Below are 13,678 nucleotides of genomic sequence, written 5' to 3'. Positions count from 1 at the left end.
TCAGAATTTCTATACTTGGTTTTTGTAACAGAATAGATAATATCCTTGCTAAAGTTGCTAGGAGAATTACAGTGCATTCCTCAGAGGAATGCCTGTGCCGGTCATAGGAGGCAGCACGGCTGCGTTGCCTCCAAAGGAGGTTTTGGCCCTGTTGAAACCTCCTTGCAGCGTTAAAAATCCATGCAGCTCTTCATAGGGTTACATGGGAGGATACACCACCCAAAAAGGTGGTGTATCTCGAGAAAATAAAAAAGGGGCATTCCTGGCCCGAAAGGGCTTTGGAGGCCACCTTAAGGCAGCTCCTCCCCCAGCCCGGCACCGGAATGCCCCGGGAACACCTCCGGGGATGTCGGGATGCCTTGGGAATGCCTCCCGGGACGCCAGCGCGGGCTTTGACGGTGGTGGGACACCGGCGGAAGGCCCTGTCAGTGTCCCAGGGTGGCGCTGCCATGGCAGCAACCGGCATCCAGGCCTTCCTGCCAGCATTTGGGCCACATATGCTGGCGTTAGTTGCCCAGATGCCTGGGCGGGGGGCTCGAATGCCGGCGCCGCACCTTCCTGGCCTCCTAAGGACTTTCGCCCTTAGAGCTCAGGAATGTGCTGTTATAGTCACAAGAAAGCATGTCTTAATGGATGATTCTTGACAATGTTCAACAATGTGTTATACTTATCGATAATACCATTAATGCACTCTCATATTCTCCTGAGTGTTATCTCTTGTAAAAACATGCAGTTTTGAAACTGTAAAAATAACTTTTCCTCATGAACTTTCAGAGTATAGCTGAAAAGTTTTTTAGTATTGCTGGACAAACAGTGGAGAGTTTTGTGAGATCACTTGGTGAAGATACCAAACAGCAAGATGTGGATTCAGATGAAAGTCAGTTTGTGTTAGCTTTGGCAGGGATAGTTACAAGTAAGTCATTTCTGGAATGGTGAGACAATGTTTTGCTTGTATCATGTGTGTGTGTGTAAAGTGCCGTCAAGTGCCCTGTTTTGGGGTTTTCATGGCAAGAGACTAACAGAGGTGGTTTGCCAGTGCCTTCCTCTGCAAAGCAACCCTGGTATTCCTTGGCGGTCTCCCATCCAAATACTAACCAGGGCTGACCCTGCTTAGCTTCTGAGATCTGACGAGATCAGGCTAGCCTGGGCCATCCAGGTCAGGGCGCTTGTATCATAGGAGGGATAAAAGCATCATGTATAAACTGACCTGTACCTTTTTTCAGATATCTCCCTTTCAAACATGTTTATTGTGAGGTTATTTTAATTATGACTGACTTTTTGTAGTTTGGTTTTAATATTTATGCAATGTCACAGTATAAATTACTTTCTGTGTGAGGACATGTCTTAATGCACCTGTAATTTCTGTGAACTGGACCAGGTAAAAAGTAAAAGACATTTTTTAACTTTTTCGTCTGGTGAAGTAACTGTAGTTCCTTGATCAACAGGTATGTCCTAGACTGTGTGTTGTCATATGACTCTGATACCATTGAAGTTAGAAACTCCTAATTGTGTTCCTTCATGTGTAAGATGAGTAACAAAGTAAGATGAGTAAAAATAGGACTTGAATAATTAGTAAAATATGACAGAATTAAGAGGAAGAGATTATAATTTAATTGGTACTCATTTATTGTATTTGTTTGCTGCCAGTCCTAAAGGGTTTAAGCTGATAACAATGTCAGAATTATATAATGCATTACAGATTAAAACCACCCCTTCATACTCGATCAACATAGAGCAAATGGAATAAAAATTATCTTACACAGTTTCTGGAAGATGCTCAAACTCAATGGGGAAACTCAGGGGAAGATAATCTGAGAGGCAATCACTTAGAACATCTTTGTGCATTTTTGGTTGTTTTAATGGAAGGCATGGTACAGGGAGCCTTGCAGATAATCACAGGCCATTTAAGTTTTAACCAACAGTTTAAATTGATCTTAGAGGACAATAGGGAGCTAGAAGTGGTTTGGTGTGCTTCTGAAAACAAAACAATCCTGTCATGAGGTAGGGACGTAATATTTTGCACCAGCTGAAATTTCTGTTTCATATGACAGAACTAAATACATATACTTTGTTAAATATTGAATGACTTTGACAAAATAACTGAGCAGAGTGGTATTGAATTCCCAAAATATTATATATCACAGATATTAATTACCTATAATTGAAAAAAAATCTTACTAAAAGTGGACTATGAATTTCTAGATCCATGTTTGCTGATTAGAAGAGCAGCAGTACAATTACGGGATGTTGGTTTTTCAGCCGTCACTATGCTTGAAAATTCTACGCATCCTAAAACCAAAACAACTTAGGCACCATGCCTCTCTCTTGTAAAACTCTTCTAGCCCCAATTCTCTTCATTTACAGATGGAGTGAGCATAAATGTTTAATAAGAATTTGGTTACATGGCAAAATTAATGACATGGAAGAAACAGATGTAACAACAATGCCAGTTTGGAAAAGCATTCAAAAGAACAAGAGCAAAGTGTAATGAAGCTGAAGATGTAAGCAAACACAGAATGCCAACCTATATAGTGTTAACTGCTTTCACAACGACCAGATGACTCAAGTGAAGGGGGACCCTTTGCTCACTTTATGTAGTTGCATTAGTGCACTAATCAGGATTACCAAGGCAATGTGAAAGGCATTGCTTGGAATATCCGTTGGAGTACTGGCATAGATGCATTAGATAGCACATTGCATAAATTGTTCTGATCAGCAGATTAGCAGCAATAAATTCTTTATTCTGTTACCTGACCAGCACTGGGTATGATGAATTGCTGCTAGCCTGTGAATCCAGCATGAGCTAGACAACTGAACAGGGATGCAGAGAAGGAAGATACTTTGACTCTGTGTTATCTGTGTGCAGAACTAAATCAGTAGTTCATCAGTTCTATAATTTGAAGCTGTTTGAAAAAAATTGTTAAGGCAAATTAAAGAATGCTACTTAGCTTTTCATACTAAGTTAGGAGGTGCTTTACCAAATTACAGTGCAAAATATTAACATATCAATTTTTCCTCAGAAACCTAATCTACAGTGTTCCCCAAAACTACAATATTTTCAGTACTACTGCTAAGCTAAAGCTAGATTACAAAATTCTCTCACTCTGGCTCTCTGTAGATGTTATGCTTTTATTTTGTTTTCTCTTTTTAGACATTGCTGCTTTAGCATGTGGTCGTGAATTTCTGGTTAATTCAAATAAGGTGTTGTTGGACACGATGATGCAACTTCTAGGAGACCTGAAGCCGGGATGCTGCACCAAACTGAAAGTGTATGATAAGTGAATATTTTTAGTGTGTCTTACTGTCTAATTTACTAGAACTAATATAGTGTGATGGAGTAGTATAGCATCCACAGTTTCAACAAGCCACTGTTTCTCAAATTCAAACTCCCTCCCTCCAGTCCTTCCTCTAGGGTTGCCAACTTCCAGGTACTAGCTGGAGATCTCCTGCTATTACGACTGATCTCCAGCCAATAGAGATCAGTTCACCTTGAAAAAATGGCTGTTTTTGATTTATCAGTCAATTAACCTTTATTGCTCATTGACAAAGTCAAGGATTTACATTGTACAAGGGAAGCAGTTTTACAGAAACAGCCTGATCCCTTAAAGCTTAGCGCAAAAGAGAAGCATTTTGTCGTGACAGCTTTACAGCCATTACATGCGCTAGGCTGTTTTGGCAATTGGACTCTATGGCATTGAAGTCCCTCCCCTCCCCATACTCAGTCCTAAAGCTCCGCCCTAAAAGCCTGCTGCCGGTGGCTAAGAGGGACCTGGCAACCCTACCTTACTCCCAAATATTTGTTACTGGTGATAATAATACAGGCCTTTCTTATGGGATATTATATATATGAGTGCGTGTGCATAGCATTTTAAGCACTTAGGATGGAGAATGCTGTATAAATAGTATTATATTATTGGTTCTTGTAGGTTGTCCGGGCTGTGTAACCGTGGTCTTGGTATTTTCTTTCCTGACATTTCGCCCGCAGCTGTGGCAGGCATCTTCAGAGGAGTAACGTTGCCACAGCTGCGGGCAAAACGTCAGGAAAGAAAATACCAAGACCATGGTTACACAGCCCGGACAACCTACAAGAACCAATGAACTCTGACCGTGAAAGCCTTTGACAGTATTATATTACATTCTGTCTTTCAGCCTTTATCATACTAACCTTTTATTCTTATTGCTTTATTAGAGAAAAATTGTTTATATTGGACAGATATTAATACTAATATTTCTTATAGCTCTGTATTTAATTACAATTGGGTTAGTTGTGTATTAACTCTTTTTAGGATCTTTTGCCAGCATATTTCTCCACCCCCCATAAAGCGCATAAAATATGCTAGTAATAATAATACCAAGTCATAGCCAGTGGAGAGGGGGAATCATTACAGTAAAATAGAAAGGAAACATAAGAAATTTTACCATAATTATCTCAGATGTTAAAATGTTCATCTTCATAATGAAACACAGTGCAGTTCTAAACAGAGTTAAACCCTTCTAAGGTCATCAAAGTTAGTGGGCTTAGTATAATGTAACTATGCATAGGATTGCATTGATGGTCTCCTAACAGAGAAATATTAGAAAGCATTTATTGCCTAATTAACTTGATATTGGAAGGGATGTTATTAGCTGCTAGAGTTACCTGATTGTTGTACCGACACCCCATCTCCAGACTTGAATTTCACAACTGACAAACTTATTTTGTTTTTCCCCTCTATACTTTTATTTTTGTAATTGAAGCTTGTGGGATCTCTTAGCTTTCTAGTCCTCAATGAAGGTATGATGGTTTTCCGACCCCTAGACATGTGAAATGTATATAGATGTATTCTGACCCAGCCTAGGAAGCTGAGGAACTGAGAAACCCTTTGTTAGTGTAAGTCTGAATATGGCACATATGAGGCTGGTATGAATTCTCAACACATAAACTGTTTTAATTTTCTCTTATGGGGAAATGGTTGTCAGACTGTCAGGGAAGTTTCAGGTTTAAACTTGGCAGGTAAAAAGGCAACAGGAATGAGGGAAACGTTGTATAACTATATACAGTAGTTTGTCACAATGTAGTTGTTTTGTTCTACGGACAGGTGTTTATAACTGTTGAGAGAGATCACTTGGTTGTCATTCCTTAGATAAACAGGCTTAATCTTATTTGAAATAACATTTCTAAAGTCTATGGAGGCAGGAACATACACACAGGTTCCAATTTTCCTTCTTGAACACTTGATAGGGATCACCCCCTTTTCCTTGGAGCCATTTCCCTCAGGGAAGGATTTAACTTCCCTATTTCAGGATCCTCCTTGATCCTACATGGCTCTTCTCCCACTCTACCTGTCAACTTCTAACTGCCAGTAGTAAAAAAAAAATTTTGAACCCCCGTCAGGGTTCTCAGACCGTTATAATGCTTGGACTGAGAGTGCCACCCAGCATTCACTTGGCCTAGTAGGAGAGGGTTATAGGTTTGAAGGAATCACACAGTAGGCTTGATGAAAACTCCTAAGGAACAGGTGTATCTCAGAGGGATGTATGGTGTGGTTGCTTCTTGCTGACCCAGCACTTAACTGGGGAGCAGCTGGAGCCAGCTACACAGAAACCACCCCCACAACCCAACCCTAGCATGCAAATAAGAACATGGACCAATTGTTGGAGTTAAAACGGCCACAGCTTTTATTGGTTATAGCATAAGGGCATTGGTGTAGCACAGGGCTGGATCCGGTCATCGGCAGACCTACCTGCCAGCCTGCCTGCCTACTCTCAGCCCACCTGCAGGAGAGTAGCCTGGGATGGCAGTTTGCAGGACCTACTGGGATGGGAGCCTGCTGTGTGGTTTCCTTGCCACTTGGAGGGAGGCTGCCCTGATAGCCCCCGAGCTGGGCATATCCCATTCCAGGCCTCCCGTAGAATCCCTTATTGGGATCCCCAGAGTGGGGAAAAGGGGGCACTCAGGCTGACTTTCCCCCCAAACTGGATCTGGCCCCATGCAAATACCCCAATTAGTTGTGACATGAAAGAAGAACAGAAACAGAATAACTCACAATGGCAAGTAAAGGGAAGGAGGGTGGGACAAGCTGGGAATTAGCAGGGAGGCGAGTGACGGCCAAAGCATGGAGGCGAGCGAGGGCTGAGTTTATATTCGGCTGGCTGACTTAAGTGAAATCCACAGGCCTACAGACTACTGGCCGCCCTCTGCCCTCCCCAAGCTCTCCCTGATTGTTCCATTTGAATAGGGACCTGTATAGGGAGGCAAATTGCCGGGCGGGAAAGTTCCTGCCGAGGAGGCTGTGCAGCTGCAGCAGGCTCCCCAGATGCAAGAAGCACCCGGCCAGACCCTGGGGAGCCAGGTACGCTGCACCACTGCACAGGACGGAACAACCCAACTCACCTTGCCTCCACCCGGCTTCCTCTCCAGCCACCACCACCCACCCCCGCGCGGGCCAGCAAACCGGGGCTCCAGGTGAGTCCTTAGCCTGCGCTTTGGTTTCATTTTCTTCAGCCCTCTCAGTATTACAGTACCAAAGTTACTGGAGATCTGGGGCCTGAGAAGGTGTAACAGTTACAAAGCAGGTATCTTGTTTGACTGATTCAAGCATAACATGGAACAGAAAGACTTTTACTGTTTTTGACAGGAACGGCATCCAAACCCTGCCTATCATCAAAATACCTACATTCCTGAATGGACTCCCTGACTGACCAGCAGACCGCTTAACCCTTCTCCCACCAAAATCCAATAACCCTCAGTTCTGTCAGTTGGCCAGATGTTAAACTGGCAAACCCTCCTCCCCCCCCTTCAACATTCCAAATCACCTATTGAAAGTGACTGGCTGAGACTCCTAGAGGGGGGGACACATGAAACTCTCCATCATAATTGTATATAAAAAAGAATGGAACTACTCCTCTCTTAACAAGATGACTAATCTTGGCTGAAAGATAATTATTAGAAGTAGTCATGCTAAGTCCATACTACCAAGCCAACAATCATTGAATTTAATAGGTGAGCATTACAATTCCCAAATTCTGAATTGGATTGTCTAGCTGCCTCAGAGAAAAAATAATTTCCCCTCCTCCACTACTTTCATTATTGATTAACAAGATTTTTATCCCACCTTTCTGCCATCATAGGGCCACAAAGATGGCTAACAAACGAAAACATCCAAATTAGAATCTCGTCTTGAAAGCCATTAAAGCCAACACACAAATATATCATCAAAACAATTTAAAACCAAAACTTAAAAACCAAAACACAAAATATAAAATACAGGTTCAAATCCCCACTCGCACCATGGAAGCTTGCTGGGTGACCTTGGGCCAGTCACACTCAGCCCCAACCCTGGCTAGTATTTGGATGGGAGACCTCCACGGAATACCAGGGTCGTGACGTCTTGGCAGGCAATGGCAAAATTCCTCTGAAGACTCTTGCCTTGAAATCCCTATGGGGTCGGCCCAAGTCAGCTGTTACTTGACAGCAAAGAAAAAAACAACTAAGGTGCTCTAGAGTTTGAGGGAAGGTAGTAACTGATGTGCTTTCCAAATAACTCCAGATAGTTGCATAAGGTGATTCTTCTCACTAAGAAGAGTAGATTCTTGACTGATGAGTGAGCCCTCTCATCAGGACAGGAGGCAGTGAAAAATCACGGCTTCCTGTGACTACTGGTGTGAGGCATCCACCTCTTCCTTTGGCAGTTCTTTTCATACCTCAGCCAAGAGTGCAGGGATATTTGAGAAGCTCTCCCTCACAGTACACTGAGGTCAGCTTTCATTTCACGCTTCTCCCTTTTCTCCTATCTCCTTTCAACCCATGCTTTGTTCATCCTGTTTGGTTTTTAAAAAATTCTTCTGCGTCAAGCCATGCTGTGTGAGCCTCAGTTAAGGTGGTAGCTGAGAAATTTAAAGAAATTTTTGCTGGGACTCAGACACAGGAGGGTCTTATGTGTCCAGACAGTTCACCACAGAAGAGTGGTCAAGGCCTAGGGTAGGACCTTAAACTGTGTTGCACTTGTTTCTGACTCCAAGGATGAAAAGCATTACCAAGGCTTGCTGGCAGTCAATCAGCAATGCTAGCAGAGTGTGCCAGAGAGAACCAACTATTGGTTGAATTTGGTGCTGGGCAGCTGCTTTTGCCACAGGAAAGGAGGGTAAGTTGCCCCCCACCCCATGATCTTCCTCTCCACAGGATAAGGCAGTGCCCATATCAGTTCCCATGGGGGGAGGTGATAGAATGGCTACATCAATTTGTGGCTCAATAGCTGGCCTCTAGGACCCCAGTGGAGCAAATGCCTCAGTCCCTCCCAGTCTTCATCTTGCCAGGTCAAAGCCTCACCCTATGCCACTTAGTTCATCTCCTACAAAGACTGCAGTGGCCGCATAATCCTTGCATAGCCAGAAGGGGATAGCAGAGCCATCTTGGCAGACCAAGGTGACTGGAAAATCTGAACATTGTCTGGCTAACGCATTCAGTCCAGATCAGATGAAAGGAACTCATTACTTGAATAAGGGAATTCAGCATATTTCATAGGCAGAAAGGAGAGGAAGCTATCTGATGAGGGAGAAGAGCTAATACGAGATCAGCCCAGATGTCTGTTTCTCAGGATGGTCGTCTCCACTTAATTACTAAAGCAATGAGAATAACCAGATCTCCCAGAGGACATCTCTCAACCTGGCACTCAGAAAACACTTAAAGAGGCCAGGGAAGTGTTCCCTAAAGGGTTAAGACTTTCCCCCCATTTTTCCAGGAGGAGATCAAGGAGGACTGTTCTTCCATTGCTCACAAAATTTACTTTGGATGTGCGTCTTTTTCTTAGATGAGCATTAGAGTTTATTTGATTCTTTAAGAGATGCAACATATTGTAAGAACAAGCTTATCCTGCCTAGGACTCACAAGGCATCAGCTTTCACCGTAGGAGCTGTGATGGCCATTTCCATCATTGCCTGAATAAGATAATTACATCATTCTGTGATGTGTGCATGTAAGCAACATGCCAGTTGTGGACAGAACATATATTTATGTAGTTAGAGAATTTTTACGTTGCCTCTCCAGGGAAACTGCCCAAGGAGCTTTGCAAAATAAAACATAATAAAAATATAAAACATTAAAAATTCTAATTAGAAACCAACATAAAACAACCAGCCAGAGCATAAAAACATAGATAACTAAGCAGCTTAAAATGAATACCATTTTCCAGACTAAAACGACCTATTAAAATGATGGTCAAATATCAGCCCCTTAATTAAAAGCCTGAGTAAACAGAAATGTTTGGCCTGGTGTGCATCTGCAGGATGACTAAGGGTTTAGTTTATAATTATAAATATGGTGTTGAATCCAACCCTTCAGCAGATGGGGGGGTCCTTCACAGAAGGGATTCTTGCAGCCCCCCTGCCCCCCAGTGCTGTCCACAAAAGCTGTTCATTGAAACAGCACTGGGGGCTATGTCAGTGATGCAGCAAGAAAGGGGGAATTGGCAGAAATTGCTCTGTTCTCCAGTGCTCTAGCACAGGTGCTCTGAAAGGAGCAAAAACTTGTAAGGGGGATGAAAACTTCAGCCAATTCCCTCTTCTTGTAACTTCCACACTGCATTCTACACTGTTCTGAGGGTGGTCTGACCTTCAGGTGTGAAATTTATGGGGAATAAAGAACTGGACTGGGAACCAGGAGGTGGCAAATATCCCTTCCATGATTTCTCCTCTGGTTGTGGAAGGATAGGATCCAACTAATTCTTTACTAAAAAATCATGCTTTCTTTTGCTTGCTGTTGAAAATAATACGTTTTGTTCATCTTTATCGTTTGTTACAAAGGATGGTCAGCAGAGGGTGCCAGAGGCTTTGTAAAATACTGAACTAGCATTGGTAGGCAGAAAAAGCACCTGTCATAAATCTGTATTTTCTTGGCTAACAGAACATTTTGTTTAAAGATAAAACTAAAATTAGATACCTAATGGAAATGTTTAGACATCTTAAAAATAGGAATACCATTTTGGAGCACAGAGAATGAGCAAGCAGTTGATGACTGGAGGAGGTACCATAGGGGGCCAATCCTAGACTGTGTGCCTGGGTGGCTGTGTACAGCCTATTTCAGATTTGAGATTTGCTCTTTGGACATCTTATAACAAAACGTTTAAACTCTTTTTCAGCATTCCTTTTCCACACTGCTTTTCTGAATTCACCACAATCAGCTCCTCAGGTTTTTTTTGCAGAACAAACAGCTGGGGAAAAAGAGAAGACACAGACATATCTTTCTACATTATTTAAAATCTGTTTTGACAGTTGTGTTGGTAAACAGACTGTGAGACCATGTCCAGGGGTAGTATTTTTTATTGTAAGAAGTTTTATATAATTTTGCCTTGGTAATGAATACTAGGCATTCACATTCTCCCTCTGAAGGCAGGAGAACATTGTGTATTGGAATAAAGTGGAAAAGAACCATATATGTCACCCTGAACTCCAGATGGATGGATAGTAGAGTAATAATTAAGACCCCTCCCAGAAATTGGATAAGCATGAACAAATTAGAAAGTCTGGACAGTGGTGGTAAAGCTTTTCCCAGTTGCTCTCCTGTCTCCAAAAAGGCAAGCTTGTTATGGCTGTCTCTGAGAGCCAATATACCTTTCATTCCTTCTGCACCTTCCCACTGTTAAGGCAGATGGATTTTTTCTGAGAGAGAAAGAAAGAAAAAACAATGACAGAAGAAGCAAAGCCCAGGGAAATGCAGATCTTTCTAAGCCTTATCAGAGATTTATCATCTGAGGGAGAGCCAAATAGAACTTGGGACCAGAAGCAGCTGCATAGGTGATCTTCTAAAAGAGCCTGTTCCAACCCCTGCCCTTGAGGGTTTGCTGAGCAATTTCTCATGGTATAAGGAAGAAAAGGCTACAGAGGGACTGGGAAACCCTGAGGCCCAGCAGGTTGTACTGGAGGGTTCGTTTGCTATTTGGAAACCTGGCTTTAACCCCACAAGGACATCAACTTTCGATGAAAAGAGAGGAGCCAAAATTGCTTCTTCCTGTTGAGGACAGAAGGTGGCACCAATCTGAAAGTTACGAGTCAGTATACCCCTACCATAAATTCATCCTGCTCCCTGTCTTTCTCTGCTAGGATAGGAGTAGAAACATTGCATTTGAGGCATTCAAGTAAACCATGGCCCAAAACCAGAGAGTCCACACAATACAAGACAACAGAGATGAGTCAAATGGAAATTCAACCTGCTCCCACCATCTCTACTGCCATGCAAAAAGGCTGTCAAAAATAAGAAAGAGCTACCATATTAGCTCTTTCTTCCCAGCCTTAAATCCTTTATACCATAAGGACTGCCCAAAGCATTCAGGGCAGATACTGAAAAGATGCAGAGGCCAGAGAGGGAGTAGGAATGGTCTGATGAAGGTGCTGTTGTCAGCACAGAACAAAACATTCCCTGCAGGTAACATCTTTGACCTGCTGTCCAGGTCAGAACCTTTCCTCTAGGATACACTGACAGGCACTAGAACAATCTTTCTTTGAAATGTCATTCCTTTTCTTTGCTGTCTCATTTTCATGTGATTTTATTCCTTGGTTGAGGATGGAATGATCAGTCTTCAGGTGCCCAAGACAGAGGCCTCTGTGGTAGTCATTACATCATCTGTGATCATTCCAGTAGAATACGAGGTAGAATAGGAGGTGGTGGTGATCAGAATGATTAACTGTGATGAGATGGCTCTTCATGTAAGCTTTGAGTCTTCCTCTGACATCGTCTTTTTTTTCAAAGTGTTTTTCATCACATTTGTCACAAGTTTGTAGCTCAACCTTAGCATAATTTCTTTTAAAGGCTTAAACAAGTTTAAAGGGCTATATAGCATAGCCTCTTTCCAGGCCAGTTTTACCCTCAGGGTCTTGGCAATGACTTTCAGGTCCCCAGGTGTTCCAATGTCATCATACTTTATTATTTGTTTGTTTGATTTATAACTCGCCCTCAATCCCCAGCCGAGGCCAGGCTCAGGGCGGCTAACGACATCAATACTAAACAATAAAATCATATACGATAAAACAACATACAATGTGTAGTAAAACCTGCCCTACTTCTACTTCAATTAAATACTTAATACAAATGGCTCACAATGAAGTTTCTTCATTGAGAAACTGACCTTCAGTCTAAAGCCAGCTCAGCAGAGACTATGCACCCAGGTAAGAGTCTTGAAGGACAGCAGGACCCAGTCCTGACAGAGGGTAAAGATATAAAGAAAGTTCTGATTCTGCTAAGGAGGAGGAGCATAAACTAAAGATTATTCATTGTGTTAATAAATAGTCTGCTTTCAAAAGATTCAAGTATTTTAAACCCAGTGGAAACAGGCCCAAGTCTTTCTCCAAAACGGGCGTTAGTCTTCCTTGCAGAAAACAGGACGACCCTGGCCTCACTCAGGGCAGTCTTTAGACTAGTGAACATCAATGAGGAAGGTATGACCTGGGTTCATATTCACAATGAAGGGAAATATTCATTCTCTTAGTTCCCCAGAATCAATAGAGATATCACAGGATCCCAGTTGCAATCTTGGAATCTTAGTAGTAAAAATTGTAGTGTATGTTCCATTCTTCCCAAAAGGCATGGGGAAATTGAGTTTCTGTGTGTAAAGTGCCATCATTCGCAGCCAACTTATGGCAATACAGTCGGGTTTTCAAGGCAAGAGACTAACAGAGGTGGTTTGCCATTGCCTTCCTCTCCATAGTGACCCTAGTATTCCTTGGTGGTCTCCCATCCAAGTACTAACCAGGGCCGACCCTGCTTAACTTTTGAAATTTGACAAGGTCAGGCTAGCCTGGGCTATCCAGGAGAGGGTGGGGGTGTGGTGTGATACTGAACCTAAAAGGAGTAAGAAAATTTCTACAAAAAAGCATTTCAGAATGGAAACATTTCATCCTATTCTGTCATGTCTGGTAAAGGAGGTATTTTGGCTTCTCTGAATCTTATGGAGCCTTCCTATCAGGAAAGCTCACTTAAAAGTTTGGATATGGGGAACATATAAAAATGAAGTGCAAACCTAAAAACACTTTCCTGGGAATAATACTCACTTAAAATACTTAAGCAGGATTCCGAGTGGACCTCTTAGGAATGTATTGTAAAAGACGTCTATGGTAACATTACTAAATAACAAGGACATAAGATAACTTTGTTTTGATCTTTCAGCAGAAGTTTAAAATTCTTCTGAGCCCATAATTTTAATAAGGTAAATTCAAAGGGCGTTAAGATTAACTTTTTGACCATCAGTTACAAGGATAGAAAAAGAAATATGTTTAAAAACTGAAAGTTTTCTTAGGTCAATAGCAAGTGTACAAATTAGCAAAGCAATTGGTTATGAAACAGTTCTGGAGGCTTTTGAAAATAGCTGACTGAGCATAGCACTTATCCAGTGTGTATATTTTCAAAGAGCTATGTAAACAGTAAGAAGTGGTTTGACAAGAGTAGGTCATTGTAAAAATAATGGCATGGGGGTGACTTTTTATGATTTGAATAAATATTCCAGGATCTCTCTAAAATGTATATAAAAGGAAGCTGAATTGTTCGTGTTTTGCACTAAATCTGTAAACTCAGGATTAGTTTCTTTAACACCAGGATAAAACCCTGTTTTTACTATCCAGATTCAAAACTGGTAATTAGGGAAGAGGAAGTTTAATTCCTAAAATGTAGTAATGCTCCTATGTTGGGAGCAGTTGTTTTTATTGTGTATAC

At 41.9% G+C, this 13,678-nt stretch overlaps 1 protein-coding gene across 2 annotated transcripts in view; it reads left to right on the top strand.

Annotated features, from left to right (window-relative positions):
* HSF2BP (heat shock transcription factor 2 binding protein) overlaps positions 1 to 13,678 on the top strand; it is a 52,820-nt gene that overhangs the window by 16,216 nt on the left and 22,926 nt on the right. For both annotated transcript variants that reach the window (XM_056858298.1, XM_056858297.1), the window contains 2 exons: positions 775 to 913; positions 3,152 to 3,269. In XM_056858298.1, coding sequence (XP_056714276.1) covers positions 775 to 913; positions 3,152 to 3,269 — 257 coding nt within the window. The remainder of the gene's footprint in view (positions 1 to 774; positions 914 to 3,151; positions 3,270 to 13,678) is intronic.

Source organism: Euleptes europaea, chromosome 12, assembly GCF_029931775.1.
Source record: "Euleptes europaea isolate rEulEur1 chromosome 12, rEulEur1.hap1, whole genome shotgun sequence".
NCBI classification, from domain to species: Eukaryota; Metazoa; Chordata; class Lepidosauria; order Squamata; family Sphaerodactylidae; genus Euleptes; species Euleptes europaea.
Note: the sequence above shows the minus strand (reverse complement) of the source record. Positions and strands in the feature narration are given on the sequence as shown.